The 19627-nt window shown below is 44.5% G+C and overlaps 2 protein-coding genes across 5 annotated transcripts in view; one reads left to right on the forward strand and one right to left on the reverse strand.

Moving 5' to 3' along the window:
• Positions 1–19627, forward strand: part of WASF3 (WASP family member 3) — a 676822-nt gene that overhangs the window by 356314 nt on the left and 300881 nt on the right. The gene's annotated exons all lie outside the window — the stretch shown is intronic.
• LOC143984192 (posterior protein-like) lies at positions 16891–18345 on the reverse strand. The gene has a single exon (XM_077484486.1). It carries the CDS (start codon positions 18343–18345, stop codon positions 16891–16893), a length of 1455 nt encoding a protein of 484 aa, XP_077340612.1.

Raw genomic sequence — 19627 nt, forward strand, 5'->3', positions numbered from 1 at the left:
GACAGGAAGAATACCACTGGATTGGCGCAGGGCCAATGTGGTGTCTATATTTAAAAAGGGAACAAAGTCTTTACCAAGTAACTATAGACCTGTTAGTTTAACTTCTATAGTTGGAAAGATACTGGAGAGATTAATAAAAGACCACATAGACTAGTTCTTGCGGGAAATAAATATTTTAAACAACAGACAGCATGGATTCATGAAAGACAAAAGTTGTCAGACAAACCTGATTTCTTTTTAGGAGGAGGTAAGTAAAACCTTGGACAGAGGGGTGGCAGTGGATGTGGTATACTTGGATTTTGCAAAAGCATTGGATACAGTTCCCCACACACGCTTCATGTGTAAGGTACAATCTACAGGTTTGGAAATATCAGTTTGTAAATGTATAGAAAACTGGCTAAAACACAGAATTCAGAGAGTAGTGGTTAACGATTCTTGCTCTGAATGGTCTAAGGTTATCAGTGGTGTACCCCAAGGTTCAGTGCTGGGACCCTTACTTTTTAATGTCTTCATAAATGATATTGGGTCTGGGATCAAAAGTAACATTTCTGTCTTTGCAGATGACATCAAGCTATACAGTGGAATAACGTCCATACGGGATGTCTCCAATTTACTACTGACCTCAATGCTCTCTAATTGGGCGACTGTGGCAGATGAGGTTTAATGTTGATAAATGTAAAGTTATGCACTTGGGGGCTAAGAATATGCATGCATCATTCATACTAAGGGGAGTACAACTGGGGCGATCCATAGTGCAGAATGATCTGGGGGTTTTGCTAGATCATAAGCTCAATAATAGCATGCAATGCCAAGCTGTGGTTTCCAAAGCGAGCAGTCCTTTCTTGTATTAAGAGAGGTATAATTTTGCCCCTGTTCAAATCATTAGTAAGACCTCATCTGGAATATGCAGTTCAGTTTTGGGCACCAGTTCTCAAAAAGGATATTGGGGAACTGGAGAAAGTGCAGAGAAGGGCAACCAAGCTGATCAGAGGCATGGAGGAGCTTAGCTTTGAGGAAAGATTAGAGGAACTGAATTTAATCACTCTTGATAAGAGGAGATTAAGGGGGGATATAATCAACATGTACAAATATATATGGGGTCCATATAGTGAACTTGGGATTCCCTTTACAGTCAACAAAGAGGACAAGTGGCCACTCTTTACGTCTAGAGGAAACGAGATTTCATCTCCAAATACGGAAAGGTTTTTTTCACAGTAAGCTGTGGAAATGTGGAATAGACTCCCTGCAGAGGTGGTTGTGGCCAGCTCAGTAGATTTCTTTAAGAAAGGCCTGGATTATTTCTTAAATGTACATAATATAACTGGGTACTAACATTTATAGGTAAAGTTGATCCAGGGAAAATCCGATTGCCTCCCGGAGGATCAGGAAGGATTTTTTTCCCCTGCTTTAGCAAATTGGATCATGCTCTGCTGTTTTTTTTTGCCTTCCTCTGGATCAACTTTAGGTATATGGGATTGTATGATGATATTTTTTTTTTGTGGTTGAACTGGGTGGACTTGTCTTTTTTTTCAACCTGACTAACTATGTAACATACTGTGTACACCGGCTGCACTGTATTAGAAACTGTACAATGGCTGCACTGTATTATATACTGTGTACACCGCCTGAAGTGTAGGTCTGGTGCATGCTTTGGCCAATCATCATACAGCAATTTACTGTGATCTCGCAGTGCATTATGGGGTGTTCCACGGTGCTCAAATTAGCCATAATGTTCACTGTTCAGAGAACGGGCTAACACCCGGTGTTCGAGCTCATCCCCACAATTTACATTGAAAGACAACTACTTCCAGCATGTAGTACTTGGCCTATCCTTTGCTCCTAGTGTTTTCACAAAGTTTTTAGCACCTCAGCTTGTCAGAAAATGTTCATGACAATTAGGATATTCAAGGCATTTTGGCTAGATGATCAGTTTCAACAAATCAGCACTCCAGCCTCCGTTCACCTGGATGACGTGTCTGGTCCTGGACAAATCCCAAGCAAACTGTTTTTGGATCAGAAAATGTTATTTCTTTCTCGTACATCACGGGACACAGAGCAGTCATATACATTACTACCTGGGTTATGCGCCACCTATAGGTGAATAGATACAGGTAGAATAACCAAAAACAGGAAGTGATCCCCTATATAAACCCCTCACATACAGCAAGTATTCCAGTTTTTTAGCCAGTGTCTAAAATGATGGATGCTGGACGATCATTTGTTAAGCTCTTTGTGAGTTTCCAGGTTCTTAAAAATCAAGGTAGAGCATTTCTAGATTGGATCCATTTCAAAAAGCTACTAGCTGAGCTATGAATAAGCGTCAGAACAAGGCGTGAAACGCGTTAGCTTTTTTATCCTGTTTTTCCATATTTGATATGTGACTGCATTTGGATTTTATCAACCAATAAAGATGCCATTTCTCTGACATGTGGCCATCCAGGAACTCCTTTTTTTCATTTCAAAAAGCTACTATGCTAAGATAAATGGTACCTGAGCCTTGTAAAGAAGATTAACCACCTCAATACAGGGCACTTACACCCCCTTCCTGCTCAGACCAATTTTCAGCTTTCACACTTTGACAATTACTCAGTCATGCAACACTATACCCATATGAAATTTGCGTTCTTTTTTTTCACACAAAAGCTTCCTTTTGGTGTTATTTAATCACTCGTGTTTTTTTTATTTTTGTGCTATAAATAAAAGACCATACATTTTGTGAAAAAATGCCTTTTCTTTGTTTCTTTCATAAAATTTTGCAAATTAGTAATTTTTCTTCATAAATGTTGGCCAAAATGTATACTGCTACATAGCTTTGGTAAAGATAACCCAATTTACTGTATAGTATTTGGTCTTTGTGAAAGTTATAGAGTCTACAAGCTATGGTGCCAATCACTGAAAATTGATCACATCTGATGAGGCCTTCAGTACATCAGGTGTATCTCATTTCTTGAGACACTAACAAGTCAGGAAAGTACAAATGTATCCCAAATTACCCCTTTTTAGAAAGTAGACATTCCAAGGTATTAAGTAGCATGGTGAGTTTTTTAAGTTTTTTCCCATAATTCTTTGCAAAATTTATTTTTTTAACAAAATTGTCATATCAGGTTATTTATCACACACAGCATATGCATACAATAATTTACACCCCAAAATACATTCTGCTACTCTTTCCACGTATTGTGATGCCATATGTGTGAGACTTTTACACAGCCTGGCCACATGCAGAGGCCCAACATAGAAATGGCACCTTCAGGCGTTTTACAAGCATAAATGACGGATCTCATTTGTCAACCACTTATTACACTTCCAAAGGCCCTGGACCAGGTCAAAATGACCCCAATTTGGAAAGCAAACAGCCCAATGTATAATCCATGAGGCATATTGAGTCTTTTGAACAGTTCGTTGTTTTACAGCTGTTTTTGGAAAATGTGAAAAAAAAAAGTTTACATTTTTTACATATTTTCCAAAATTTTCTGGAAAAAGTTGTCAATTTATTAGATATTTCTAACACATAGCATGTATATAGCAAAAATTACACCGCAAAATACGTTCTGCTACTCTTCCCAAGTATGGTGATACCACATGTATGAGACTTTTACACAGTCTGGCCACATACAGAGGTCCAACGTTGAAGTAGTACCTTCTGGTGTTCTAGGAGCATAAATTACACATCTCATTTCATTCCTACCTATCACAATTTTGAAGGTCCTTGAGCACCAGGACAGTGGAATTACCCTAAAAATATAACCATTTTGGAAAGCAAACACCCCAAAGTATATTCTATGAGGCATGGGCTGCAGATAGGTACTTGGGTAACTTGATGAACTGCAGACAGGTACTCAGGGCTGGTGACAGGTACTAGGGTACTTTGATGGACTGGTGACAGGTACTAGGGTACTTTGATGGACTGGTGACAGGTACTCGGGTACTTTCATGGCCTGGTGACAGGTACTCGGGTAATCTGATGGGCTACAAATAGGTACTCAGGGACTCTGATGGGCTGGTGACTGGTATTTGGGTACTCTGAAGGGCGGTGACAGGTACTCGGATACTCAGATGGACTGTTACAGGTACTCAGATGAACTGTGACAGGTACTCGGGTACTAAGATGGACTGTGACAGGTACTCAGTTGATCTGTGTGTGACAGGTACTTTGATGGGTGGTGACAGGCCCCCATTTTTTGGGGGGCAATCAGTGTGTGTTGGTGTGCACTGTAAGCAGTAACGAGATGTTACGGCAATCTCCTTCTCGCACACGATCGGCATGTAAGCAGGAGAACCCAGTAACATCTCGTTACCGCTCTGTTTACATTTAGTGTTCTGCTGTGAAAGGGTCACAGCCTATCATGTGGTAAACAGCCGCAGGCCAATGGCTGTTTACCAGGGTCGGTGACAAGCAGTGTTCCTGGGAACACGCCGCCTCCGACGTGCACGCGTAGCACGCCTGTGCCATGTAAAGTGGGGTGGTACCATCTGTGATCAGCTGTGACTTGATCACATGGTAAATAACCATGCCCAATGGCTGTTCACCCCCCCCCCTCGGTGGCGAGCGGTGTCTCCATGACATGCAGAGCTGCGTGCACACGATCACACACATGCCCTGTTTAAATGGATGGACATCATATGACACTTGCTCAGAACAAGAGCCGCGCCACCTGGCCATCATATGGCGGGCAGCAAGCGGTTAAAGGATCAACAAGGTTTTGCCTGTAATGCAACCTTTGGGTGCTGGACACCACAGCGCTAAGGCATTCCTGCAGGGTGCTGTACATGTCCAAGGGAGTTGACCCTCATGCTAAAAGGGTACCCAGTCCTTGAAGGTCCGTTTGACAGAACCAGCTGCGATGGGTGAAGGCTGGACTTCTGGCTTAGGCTATTGTCCTGAGGCAGGAGTGGTAAGTGGCCCTGTGAAAAACCAGGGTCCAATTATTATTTATTCCCCTGCAACAGTTGTATCTAGGCTGAGATGTTTTAAATAGAAAAAAAAAACGCTTCCTATGATTGCTTTATCCACTAGAGGGCATAGGTTTGTTGCTCTGTGTTTCTCTTCCCAAAGCTGCGCAAGCCAAGGGGAGCTTTTGAAAAAAAAAAAAAAAGTTTTGCTTGCAATGCTAGAAGGCCCACTAGAAGGCATTGGTGTGCTGCTCTGTATGCTCTCCTCCACGGGGTGAGCACAGACTCGTGCACGTGGCCCTGACGGCTGAGGAAAGCTTTTTTTAAAGGCTAAAAGCACAGTTGCTGGCCAGCGGAGGGGACACAGAGCAATCTGTCCTGGGTGACACGTGAGTCCGATCGGTGATGAGAGACACAGCCTAAATTATGTTGCAGTAGCTGGAAGAACAGTTTATTGTATAAGATTCTTCAAAGGGGGAATTGTGGTACTGAGGAACGTGTGTATTTGTGTCACAAAGCCAGTTACCACTGCTTCAGCAAGCCATGTCTTCTAGGAAGCGATGTGAGGGGGAGTACTGCAGCAAAGGGCACATGTGTTCCATCAATGGCCCCTGTAGAGGCTAAATGGAACTGTGCTGCAATAGCCTCACCTGAAAGACCGTATGATACCGGGCAATCTGAGCCGCTGCAGCTATCCAGTGTTGTGCCTATTACCAATGCTTCTACCTCCAGAGTTTACTACTAAAGAGCACCTGGCATTAGGTTTTGCTGGTTTAAAGGGCAAGATTGTCTGAATGATCGCTTCTGTCACACACAGTGGTAGGAAACGTGACACGTCCCCTTCCCCTATTCCTCCTATATTGGAGCAAGACTGGGTTGACAAGGTAGAAGTGTTAATGGCCGGTCAGGCAATTGATATCAAGACAGAGGAATCTCCCTCAAATGGTTCAGAGCCTGAAGAGGCTCAGGTTATATCAGCCTCTCAATCACAAAAGATTCTTGTCCATCCTCTTGTATAGATGGTTCATACAGCTTTTAAGTTACCTCCAATAGAGGTCCCTGAAACACCTTGTTCCTCCCTGGGTTCTTTGAAACCACAGCAGGGTACACAGGTGTTTCCCTTTCACCCACTCTTGAAGCAGATGGTATATTCCGACTGGGAGCACCCAACCAGGATATTTTGTGCCTCCTAGGAGGTTTTCACTGTTATATCCTATGGAGGAAAGCTTTACCAAGAAGTGGAGCGTACCGGTTGTGGATGCAGCAGTTTCCTCCCTGAGCAAGACCTTAACTTGTCAAGTGGCTAATTCCCAGGTCTTTAAGTATCCTGCGGATAAGAAGCTGGAAGCCTTGTTAAAGGCATCCTTTGCCCTGGCAGGTTCCGCTATTCAATCCACAGTAGCAGCAATTGGGATCTGTCAAGCCTTGAAGGACCAGGTTAGGTGGCCCAATAGACCGGAGGATTCTGTTCAGGATGGAGCAGATCTGCCTCAGGCTCTTTGCTTTGCTATAGATGCCCTTAAAGACTCCATGCAGCAGATCTTCTGTCTATGCATATGTGCAGAATTTTATGGCTAAAAAGCTGGTCAGCAGAGCTCACTTGTAAGAGGATGCTAGCTGGCTTTCCTTTTCATGGAGAGCATTTATTTGGGGATGATCTTGTTAAGTACATCCAAAAGATATCTGAAGAAAAGAGTTCCCTCCTTCCTGTGAAAAAGGTAGCCACACGGCCCCCTTTTAAGGTGCCACATGCTAATTATTCAGGTTTTCAGGACCTAGCCAGTTCAGACAGCACCAGGGATCTGCTGCCAAAGGTAAACAGCAGTGCCAGGGTCAAAAGAGGCCGTGGGTCTGGAAGTCCGCTAATACTGGCACCAAACCTTCCTTGTGAAGGGACGCCCCCACTCCTGTGGGTGGGGGTAAGGTTGCTGCAGTTTGCAGGATTTTGGGTAACATTAATTCAGGACAGGTGGGTCATCTCTACAGTGTCTCAGGGGTACAGGCTGGAATTAGACTGTTACCCTCCTCAAAGATTTGTGAGGTCCAGCATTCTCACTGACCTTTTAAAAAAGGGCTCATTACTCCAAGCACTAGACAATTTAAGGCAGCAGGGGGTGATCATGGAGGTCCCAGTTCCCAAAAGGGAACAGGGTTTTATTCAAATCTGTTCATGGTTCCAAAGCCAAATGGCGACATAAGACTAATTTCGGATCTAAGAGCACTGAACCGTTATCTTTCAGTGAGGCCCTTCCAAATGGAATCAGTCCACTTTGTCATGACGTCTCTCCAAGGAAGAGATTTTCTGGCATCCATAGACATCAGGGATGCATACCTGCATGTGCCAATTTTTCCAGCACATCAAAGGCTTTTGCACTTTGTCATGGAGGAATAAAATTTTCAGTCTGTGGCTCTGCCCTTTGGGTTCGCAACCGCACCCCAGGTCTTCACAAAGATTCAGGCGCCCATACCTGCTGTTCTAAGATATTGAGTGATTTGATTGCAGGCTACTTAGATGATCTCCTACCCAGGGATCAATCACTGCAGATTTTGATAAGAAATGTGACCTTTACGGTCCAATTCCTGGAACATCTCAGATGGATAATAAATTCAGAGAAATCGGCCCTAAAACTGGTTCAAAGTCTGGAATACTTAGGCCTTATCATGGACACAGTCCAGGCAAGAGTGTTCTTGCCTACCCGGAGGGTCAAGGCCCTAAAGGATCAGGTTCAGCAGGTAAGCCGAAAGAGACGCCCATCTGTCCGACTCTGTATGAGTCTTCTGGGAAGGATGGTTTCCAAGGCAATTCCGTATGCCCTGGTCCATTCCAGGGCATTGCAGCAGAAAATTCTGTCTGCATTGAGCAGGAATATGCAGGCTTTGGATTCCTGCAATATCATAACCCCCAGGCTCGTCTGGTGGTTAGTAGACCAGAATCTGGTACAAGGAAGGTCTTTTCTTCCACTGTCGTGGAAGGTAGTGACCATAGATACCAGTCTTTCCGGCTGGGGTGCAGTCATGGAAAGTTCCACAGTCCAGGGAAAATGGACTCTGAAGGAACAGGGATTGCCCATCAATGTACTAGAGCTGTGGGCAATATGCCTCACGCTGAATTATTGGGTGCAAAGCTACAATGCCACGGCTGTGGCCTATGTCAACCTTTAGGGTGACACCAAGAGTCGTCGGGCCCACATGGAGGTCAGTCATGTGTTATAATGGGTAGAAAGGCATGTACCAGTGCTGTCTGCCTTCCACATTCCAGGGGGTAGAGAACTGGAAAGCGGACTATCTCAGCCAACAGAAACATCCAGGAGAATAGCCTCTGCAACCACAGGTGTTTATGCAGATTTGCCAGCGGTGGGGCACACCGGATATAGACCTGCTGGCATCCAGGTTTAACTGCAAGATTCAGCAGTTTGTATCCAGATCAAGAGATCCACTTGCGATCAGGATAGATGCTCTGGTAGTTCCCTGGACTCAGTTCTCTTTGATTTATGCATTCCTCCCGATTCCTCTTCTGCCACATCTTTTGCGCAGGATCCGAGAAGAGATAACAGTCATTCTGGTAGCTCCGGCCTGGACCAGGAGGGCATGGTATCCGGAGGTAGTGAGATTAGCAGTAGGCAAGCCTTGAACGCTTCTGCTCTGGCTCAATCTACTGTCACAGGGGTCTATATTCCACCCGAATTTACGCTTACTGAATTTGGCGGCGTGGCCATTGAAGCCAGGGTGCTACGAGATCGTGGTGTCTTAGGACACGTGCTAACTACATCGGTGAATGCCAGGAAGGCAGTCGCCAGGAAGGTTTATCACAGGGTTTGGAAGTCTTAAATTGCGTGGTGTGAAGCCAGAAGTTGGCATACTTGCAGATATTTGGTAGAGAGAATTCTCTCTTTTCTTCAGTCATGCTTAGATAAAGGATTAGCCTTGACAACAATTAAAGGACAGGTTTCAGCCTTATCAGTGTACTTCCAGAAGCCTCTGTGAATAAAGGATGGGGCTGATGAATGAAAGTTCTACCTGTCAATTCATAGGGCATTTATTCATGGTGGCTATATTACAGCTTCTATGAATAGAGGATGGGGCAGGTGGAACAGTTGGCACTTTTGATGAGTGCCTGTGACAGGTCCAGTGGCTCGTATTAAACCCCACAGCACTGGGTGATCACAGCTGGGGTGTTTCCAGGTATGGGAACAGGCGGAGGAATGACGATTTCAACACACACAGCAGGTACCAGCACAAGGTATTTTAATTACAATGTAAATACCATCCCTGGTGCAATTCTTTTTTTAAATACATTTAGTTTAACCACTTAAGGATGCCTCCTGTACATATACGTTGTGAAGTAACTGATCAATTCAATCTAGTACTACTATTATCAGTTATGTATTCCTTTGTCTAGTCCCTATAGTTTAGCTAGTCTATTACGCCAAGCACATGTTATTGTTAATACCACAATGCTACCACCCTTGGCTATGAAATCAATACACGGTCTAATGTCAATTAAATCTCATTTATTTCCCAAGGAAATAAAAAACGTGCATCAAGTATCAATAGAAGTTACAATAATACATAGCATACAATCAAAGTACAATATAAGCCATACTTATCCGACCTTCGCAGCTACGCCTCATGATGGAATAAAGAGACAGAGCTCAGGTCGCAACCCTTTTTGTCAAACATACCTCAGCCATACCACACCCCACAGCCCATCCTACTCTTTCCCGTAGACCAATCAGCGTCTCTGGGGCGTCTCCTCCCCCAGGCTAACAGTCCTGCCATACTTGGCCTCTGGGGGCAGTGTTTGCCCATGAATTGCAACTGCTCCGACTGGATTGCTATCTTGTGGCTTGATCTCGGACGCCCCACCAGCTGTCCTCTGTTCTTGCAGACAAGCCGGCGCCATATCATCTTTGAAGTTCAGTACATTCCAGGTGGGCTGAATAGAACTCATTCTGCTATTCAAATTGTGTCACATTCCTTGCTTTTAAACATGTGAAACTGCCTGGCATCCCTATGGCTGAGTTCGGCTGTACAAACAGCTGTGTAGATGTATAATAATACATTTCTGTCTGATTCCAACATATGCCGCTTTGCGCCTAAAAGGCGCATACCACCCTTCTTCAGACACGGCTCCTTTTGAACAATCCATAACTGTCTTAGCGTGTGTGGTTCCCCAACATGTGCTTCCGAACCAGTACCTGTAGCACAGTCCTTAGCTTGTGTAACGCATGGTTGTTTTCAACGAGCGCTCCAGAGACATCTCTCATGGAACAGTACACAATTGTCTAACCACGCTGTGTTTTCCACGTGTGCAGAAGCAGGTCCTATGGAGCAGTTCATAAATGTTTACCATGTGATGTTTCCCAACACGTGCCGATTTGCCACTGAGTGACATATCTCCACCACTCTTCAGCGACAGCTTCCATGTCACCATTCTGTATCTTGGGTATCTTCAGGACGGCAGTACAGGCAAGGGGTGCCTATTCATTCACCATTCACCAGCACCCATTCAGAGCAACATATCGCCCAGCTTTCAGACCCTGAGTCACGAGGACGGCCTTTCGCACATGTTTTTAACCTAAAACACACCTTTATCACACTATGCCATGACATAAATCAGCCCATTACCCTAATATACATATATACATAGGACCTCTCAATTTGCGTATCCCGCTCCCCACCTCCTATACATCCTTGCTGTAACTACGGGTCGGGATTAGGCAGGCTTGCTCACGATGGCCTTCCCTACCGCAATTTTGGCACGTCATTTTTTTTCCAGGGCTCTGAGCTGGCAGCAAAGCCTCTACCACATATGCAGAGACCTTACCGTCAATTCGTCCCTCCACTTGCATAGATAGATGCGAAACCCTCCTATATAAATGTCTGGTCCAACAACACATAACAACTTGCACCAATGACGACACTGCAGCAATAATGAGTAATACCACAACGGGATGTATCAAATAATTCAAAATGCTATTGGCCTTATTGGAATGTCCGAAGATTATCTCCCACCAAGACCCTCCCACATCAGTATCTAATTGATGCACTACCTCCTTTATTTCCTTCTGATTATGATATATGGCTATAGTAGCATTAGCTCTCTCTTGCTGCAGCATCCTCATGAGGCTCTCATCCTTATCCCAATCTGCTAACCATTCTTGTATTTTATTTCCCATACCAAGGTTAAGGGCTCTCAGATTAACCGGGCGGTTCTGGTTGATATCCACCGACAGGTTGGCCATATGCGGTACCACATAATTCCATTCCTGTGTCTGGATCTCAGAGACACCGCCAAGGGTACACCATGCTCCCCTTGCCATTGTCAGGTTCACCGAACACCCTATTTTCATGACTAAAGTCACATTAGTATCCTTTAGGACAAAGAAGCAAACTCTCCCATGTCCCAAATAATACACTGGTATTCCCTTCCCGGCAATGTTCTCCCCATCCAGCACACAGAGTGACGCGTCCTCCCAACACTTCTCATTCACCACTGTGTATTGGCCCGGCATACAAAGGACGTCATGGTCATGCCTCCGACAGAGGGAAATATCAACCTGCCTCCAGCTGCCATACTCTCTGATCACATGTGGGTACGTTAGCCTCAGATGCAATAAAGTAGAGTCCCCAATCAGTAAGCCCATTGATATCACCGAATACACAGATTGGGTCTGCACTTCTGTATATGGGATCAATGAAGAAGCGTAACATCTCTCATAATCCAAGTCAGTACATCCGATCCAGGCATTCGACCACCAACTTGGATTAGTGTAAGAGATGTGTTTTGGTAAGATCTTACTGAGTTGTGACGCCAGCTCATAAGGCCATTTCCCACCATACAGGGACTGTACAATTAGCTTGATGTTGGTTGATAGTTCCGCCTGTCCCTGCGTGCATGCCAGAGCCCATGACATGTTTTTACCCTGTATCACCACACTATCCACCAACCTCTTAAAATGGCGGATAAAATCTTGAGCTACTTGTACCTGAGTATTTATGTGACGCTGTTGAATATTATCAATAATGTCATTAATTTCTTTCTGAGCAACAAAGCCCCGCTTACTGTCTGAAACTATGGCTGAGAGTTTGTTCCTCAGGAGATCGATGTCCACTCCATTGATAACCCCCATCCCAGCTCCTATTCCCCCTACTATAGTGCTGAATACATCCCTCCTCTTTCGGTCACTCCTCAGAATTAAGCGTCCTGTCTGGACCCCATTCCGCGGAGCAAGCCACTGATATACTGACCGCACTTGATTCAGCGTATATTCAGCACATATAGGGTAATATGATTTTACCAACCATTGCGAGACATTGAAATGCCATGTGGTGAAGGCATATTGTACCCTGGTAGCCAGTATTTGTGGTGAGCTTAGATCTATTTGTAGCGGTTCCCCTTTCTCTAATGGAATATGCTCCTGTGTGTGATCACTGGCACCGCTTATGCAGGGTTTCAACCTCTCAGGTGAGACATCAACCAGGCGTATCTCCCCCATGTCCAATTCTGGTGTCCCACATGTCCAGTAACCAAGAGCTTCTCTGTAGGACTGATAAGACCGAGATACTGCCCCCACAAGGAAATTCTCACCCCGTTGATGTGTCATCTGGAGCTCCCTCGTTTGGCCGACGGCCACCCTACTATGCCTAAGTGTCAGCCTCCTGGGTCTCTGCGCCCTATTACTTTGATCATGCCAGTATATGCCACACATAAAAACATATTTCCCTTCTTTCAATTCTTCACCAAAAACCCCATATCCTACGTCCCTTGCTTCCCCAGGTTTAGATAGGTTGGAATCTTTACCTAACCAATAACCCGTTTCATTCATATATATAGTCACATCTATAAACGGCTGGAGAGTTTCCGGTATGATGTTTTGCAAGTTTTGTTTATACGCACGTCCTTGAGATGTTGAGTTAGGATTAAATCGTCCAAAAGCAAAAGAAACTTTGTATTGCAAATTGCCCGGGTGACCCCATTGGTATGTGTCCGGTAACTTAGGGCTTTCTGATATAATCCTGACCTTTCTCCTTCTTTCATCTCCCCCCTGCATCCCCTTTTGGCCCAACAAGTCCAACATCGATGATACAATTGAAGTGGATGCATGGTTCTCCTCAGGGTTTTCCCTTTCAACATCATCCCCTGAGTATTCGTCTGAGTCAATTTGAGATGTTACATGGCTCAGATGGATCGCCAACACGACAATTATGATCCTTCCATCCATTTTTTTCCAGAGACTTTGCCAATCTTTGCTCCACCAGGACTCTGAAAAACAAGAACAAGAGCGGAATCAATTCCTATCAGCAGTACCTTTTACATTGATCAGCATGAACCCATCTCTCTATTTCCCTCTTTTTCATGCCTTTTGCACCCTTGTTATCCATGAGCCGCTTTACTTTGACCACCTGATCACTAAGGGCCATAGTGACTGCGAACGGTCCAGTCCAGTTTGCGTCCCATGAAGACTTGGAAACAAATTTCTTTACCATGACCCTGTCTCCAATCTTCAAGCTAATGGGAGGCCTTTCAGGCTGCTCCTTCTCTTTAGGTGCCATGTTACTTGCAGCAAATTGCAAATACCTCTGTACCTGTTCTTGCAGTTGGACCAGAAATCTGTCCTTTTCCGCACTCTCTCTCAAGGGGGTACTAAGTGTTGGGTCTGCTGGGTGGCTAAGGTTCATCATTCTCCCCGTCATCAACTGATATGGAGTTACTGATGTACCTTTGGCTGTAGACCCTCGTACGGCCATCAGGATTGCAGGCAGATGAATCAGCCAGTTCTTTCCTGATTGCAGTACCATCTTTTTAAGCCTCTCCTTCAATGTTCGATTCATCCTTTCAACCATTCCTGATGATTGTGGATGGTATGGCACATGGAATCTCTGTTCTACACCCAGCAGCTCACAAATATGTTTCATGACCCTGCCGGTAAAGTGAGTCCCCCTATCGGATTCCAGGACTTTGGGGAACCCCCATCTTGAAAAAACTTCGGTCCACAGAGCTCTAGCTGTGGCCGTAGCAGAGTCATTTCTTAGGGGCAGAGACTCCACCCATTTCGAAAAGACGTCCACCACTACCAGTAGATATCTGTATCTTCCAGGGGTACTTTGCAGTGGACCAACAAAGTCAATCTGTAGGTTTTCCCAGGGTCCATTGGCTAATGGTACCCTTGCTAATACTGGTCTCTGTCCCTTTGGCCTAGGGTTCATTTGTGCACATATTAAACATTCCTGCACTACCTGTGAGACTGTGTTTCCCATTGTCTCCCACCAGTATCTAGCTTGTACAAATTTCAAGGTACCCTGAACACCCATGTGGCCTGTTAACCTGTGATTTTCAAGGGCTAAGTCTTTTTGATGCTGGGAGGGAACTACAAACCTTCGTCCTTCTGACGTTTCTTTTAACAGTAGATCGTCTTCCAATACATAATCTTGGGGAGCATCTGCCGCTTTTGCTCTAAGCTGCTTTTTGATTGAGCTCAAGGCCTCGTCCTTATTTTGCTCACCTGCTAAACATGGGGTAGGCATCCTTAGCACCGGCAAGAGTTCATGTGAACCCGCTTTCACCTTCTGCTCCTCAAAATTATGTTCCTCCCATGCCTGCCTCCCTTCAGCATCATAGGGTGTCCACTTGACCCCTATCAGGGCTGCCTCCTTTGCCAGCTCATCTGCCTTGTTGTTACCCACAGTAACTTCCTCTCCACCTTTTTGGTGTGCTCTCACCTTAATGATAGCCACTCTCTGAGGTTCCATACTCGCTCTTTCCCATATGTCTCTTAGCACCGCACTATGTACCAATTCTCTCCCAGAGGCATCACTGAAGCCCCTTGACTGCCACAAAGGCATGTATTCGGTCAGAGACCTTGTTACATAGGCGCTGTCGGAGAATATGGTTATGGGACCTGAACTGAAATGCGTAATGGCCTCTCTCACTGCCTCTAGTTCAGCTCTTTGGGCAGAAAAGCTTCGAGGGCATTTGGTCATGATTTCCTCATTGGTCTGGGGGCACCACAGGGCATACCCTGTGTGAAAACTTCCTTCATCCCAGTACCTTGATCCATCCACCCAGACTTTAAGGTCTCCATTACCCAATGCTAATCTGAACATCTCCTGTGTCCTGGTCCGATGTACCTCCCCACAGTCATGTTGCTCCCCCTCATATTGCATTAATTGTGGGAGAGTGTAGGTGGCATTGTGGGTCACCGCCAGATTCCTGGGTGTCAAATCCACTAGCCATCTGGCTACCCTTTGGGAGGATACTCCACTGAGGGTACGTTCCAGAAGCATTTTAATTGGGGAATGGGGTGTCTGCAGAATGATTTTACCAAACCCCACAACATGCTCTGTGGCGAGAACCGACCAATGCACTGCCAAAAGGTTCCTGACACATTCATCGAATCCCCTCTCTACCGGGCTTAGTACTCTGGACCAATATCCCACAGGTACCCATTTACCCTGCCTCTCCTGCAGTAACACAGCTGTTATTGCTACAGCAGAGGCGTACACTTGTAGTGCAAAGGGCAAATCGGCATTCGGATTGCTCAAAGCCGGGGCCTGCATCAGACTCACCTTTAGCTCGGTGAAAGCTTGTTCATGCTCTCCCAACCAGTCTAAGGGGTCTGTTTCCCTCTTTTCTCCTTTGAGAAACTCATACAGGGGTCTTGCCTTTTCTGCAAAGCCTTCAATGAAGTCCCTGCAGAAACCAACCATTCCCAGGAACTGCCTCAAAGCAGTTTTAGTGATTGGTCTTGGTAGTTTCCTGATAGTTTCACATTTGTTCGGGTCTGGAGTCCTTCCCCCCTGTGAAACTATCACACCTAAGAAACACACTGAATCCTTCATCAATTGTGCCTTTTTGGGATTTAACTTCAGACCCGCATTCTCGATTAGTGTCAGGAGTTCCTCCAGCAGAGCGTAGTGCTGCTCTTTTGTCTCTGTTTGAAGTAAGACGTCGTCCACATATTGAATGATGCATTCTGGCTCAGAAAATGTCTTCAGAATATCCACCATACAGATGTGGAAGTATGTAGAGCTGGATTTGAACCCCTGGGCCAATCGACAGAATGCATACTGCTTTCCCTGAAATGTAAAGGCTAGCTTGTATTGGCTATCCTCATGTACGGGAATTGAAAAATAGCCATTTGATATATCAATTGATGAGTACACCCTCGCTGAAGGTTTCAGTGCCGTCATCATATCTGGCATCTTAGCAACTACATTTGTAATAGATGGGGTGCATCTGTTTAGCGCACGGAAATCTACAGTGGGCCTCCACCCCCCCTCCTTCTTCACTGGCCAGAGGGCTGCATTTGTTTTAGACTGGCATTCTTTAATTACATTTTGTGCCAATAAATTCCTCACTGTGCTCTCTATGTATGGGATAGATTCGGGTGGAATTTTGTACTGACGTTGAGGTGGCGGATCAGGGCCCTCAATTTTAACAATCATGTTTGAAACCTTACCACATTGCGCTTTAGATGTTGCCCACACTTTGTTATGTTGCCACAAGATTTTAGCCAATATTTGGTCCTCTGTTTTCAGTATTGCCTGCGGGTCAAGGATTTCATTTGTTTTAACTGATGCAACCTCACCGCTGTCTATGACCGTGTGCACCTTGCCTTTGTATCTAGACCCTTTCCACAATACCCAATTACATAGATCGAGAATCAGTCCGTGTGCCCCCATGACATCAGAGCCCAAAATAGTGCCCTCATGTGTTGGGGAAAGAAACAAACTGTGTTCCACACATAACCTCTTTATTTCTATGTTTACGGGTATTGATTGCTCAGAGGGTACTAGTTGTCCCCCGAATCCTCTAAGGAAATTTTGCCTCCCCGCAGGATCCTTTTGAAGTTCAATGTTAGTTATGCTGACAGCTGCCCCTATATCCAAAAGTACATTTGTGCGATGGCCCCCTATCGCCCCTCGGATACGTGGTCTGCCGCTTTTGTCCCTGTCCAGCTGACATATTAGGGACAACTCCGGGGCCTGACATCCCTATGGTTTAAAATAAGGATTGGTTGGGGGAGGGGTTTTATACTCCTCGTGGTTTTCCTCAAGCCTTTTCCCTATCCTCTGTACTTCCCCCCGAAGAGAACCATATATTGTAGCATCAGGTGCCTCGTTTGGCTCCTTCGCCACCTTATCTGGTCCAGGTTTTTGCTGTTCCCTCTTATGCCAAGGCTTCTTCTCACCCATGTTCCTCCTAGGCAGTTTACAGTCCTTTATCACATGGCCTGTATTGCCACATCTGTAACACCTGCCTGCAAATCTCACTCTAGGTTCGCTTTTAACTATCTCCGCAACTCTTTTATGGGGCCTATTGTCTTGATCTGTCTCCCGAACCCAGTCCCTTAATATGTTTATAAAGGTCTGATACGAGGTGGCGTTCCTCAGTGCAATTCTGGTATGGTAATCTATACATGTGCATTTATTAGCCATAGAACACAGAAAGCTATTGTCATCAGGAGACATATCAGGACAATTGTAGGTGGCTTTATAAATGGAGAAGTATTCACTGCAAAAGAGTATTGGATCAATTCCCCTCCTAAACTTTGTATTTTCCAGTGCGTCTGAACCCCTAGTATCTCTTCCTCCCATTATGCGCTGCATTTCCCTCATTCTATCTGCCGAGTTCCCCCAATTTGAGTTTAACTCGGGAGATAGACCTCTATGACTCCCGACTGGTGTTTGCAGTTTTTCACACAGTTGCAATGGAAGCCATGCGCGGAGGAGTGCGCATGCATCCCTATTGTTCAAAATGTACTGTGCCACTACCGCTTCCAGCCTGTTCGAGAGACTAATGGGTGAAGCGCTAGTGTCAAACTTTTCCAAAATCTGGCACAAATTTGTGCGATCTTGTATGGAGAGTGTTGTGGATTGGGTGCTACCCTCCCTTTTTATGATATCTAATCCTTGTCCAGTCCTTTCTGGCACAGGAGTGAAGAGAGAAGAACTTTGATTCGGGGACTCTTCAGCATTGTCAGCCGAACATACTGGTTGCTGTTCGATCGGTATTCCTTCTCTTTGATCCTGGGTCACAATGGAATGTGCATCTTTGTTAGCACCGCAATGGGTGTGCACGTTCTCCATTGCCCGTGCTCTCAAAGACACAATGGTATGATCTTTTTGGGCTAGCTGACTTTTACATTCCTGTAGTTCTGCCCTAAGCATTTCTATCGCATTTACATTCCCAGCCTCCTTCTTTTCTAAAGATGCGATACACTGTTCTCTCAACATACATGTTTCCTTCCATTCATCCAACCCCTGTTCCAATACACTATTCTCAGTCACCAATTGTTCAATCTCATTCCTCATGTCCTCACATTCACAAATATCCGCTATAGCTGCAATATCTCTACTCGCATTTTCTATCTTTCCTAGTAACTCTGTTCTATCCTTATACCACTCCAACTCTTTCTGTTCTGCAATTTCTTTCATTCTCAGCAACATGCATACAGAATTGGCTATTCTCTTTTTCTTGCCCTTTTTTGAAGATTTTTTATCCTTTATGGCATCATTATGAGTATTGCATTGTTTCAATAGATCATAGAATTGGTGTGTTAAAGCATCCTTTACTATACTGTTGAATTGAATACAAGCATTTTTCCCAAGAAACTCTTCAAGGATATCCATTGACATGCTAATTAGCCTATCCACGCTAGATTGCTCAACCAGTTGCTTAGACAAAAGAAAACAGATAACAAATGGACAACCCCCCCTACTCCTACCAAAAAACGAAAAACAACAAAAAAAAAAAAAACAGATACGAACGTTTAAATCTACAGTGACTTGTGGTTCTACAGCATACAAGACACAAGGCACACTCTTAATCAATGCCTTGGTTTTATTGGACCAGAGCTATTTCACTCTCACGTGTGTAGAAATAAAAACCTATACTTCCCCCACTTTTTCCTCAAAGATGTATGGTAATTCCTGCCACTCTCTACCCAACACTGTGCATTAGCAATACACTAAACAATCAGATACCAAGCACACAAAGACATAGAGGAAGCTGTTTAGAAGCTAGCTTTGACCTGTAGTCCCACTCCAACTACAGACAAAAAAAAACAGCGGGAAAAAAATAAAATAAATAAATAATAAATAAAAAAAAATAAAAAAATTTAAAAAAATAATAAAAATGCAAAAAGCCAAAAAACAAAAAAAAACAAATACAAATTCGTTTACTCACGAATTTCTTTAGGAGAACACACTCTTATTCAATGTCCTTCTACCCGATAGCAGGTCATAGGGAATTTCTTTTGGGACAGAACGCTTTTTCACAATCACGTGGATATTTCCACTTTTCCCTCAAAATTGTATGATTTATCCTGTCAATCTGCGGTTATATCACATAACCAGGGATGATCAGTCCCTTATCTCGCCAGTGCGCCAATTTGCCCTCTGGTTACAGTTTCTGCAGCAAACACAACAATAATGTATATATATATATATATATATATATATCAGTCACAATTCTCACCAGGTTTTACGCGTCCGTTCTACCAGTGGAATATCTCACAGAATCCTCCTGCTCATCCAAGCGTGGTTTCAGAATTCGCGAGCCAGCGCTAATCTTGTCCACACTAGAGATGACTTTCAGTTCTGGGTGTCTTTGAGGATCGTCGCGACTTACAGGGACTCAGAAACAAAAATACATTAGATTTTCGTGGATTCTGTGTAAAAATACGTACTACACGCCTTCTGGGGTGCCAAATGAAGTAACTGATCAATT

Source organism: Lithobates pipiens, unplaced genomic scaffold (genome assembly GCF_037356315.1).
Source record: "Lithobates pipiens isolate NorthernLeopardFrog02 unplaced genomic scaffold, aLitPip1_a1.2 Scaffold_16, whole genome shotgun sequence".
Taxonomy (NCBI): domain Eukaryota; kingdom Metazoa; phylum Chordata; class Amphibia; order Anura; family Ranidae; genus Lithobates; species Lithobates pipiens.

Coding starts and splice junctions, on each gene's coding strand:
- LOC143984192 (XM_077484486.1), bottom strand. CDS start 18,345: ATGTTGCTGAGAATGAAAGAAATTGCAGAACAGAAAGAGTTGGAGTGG.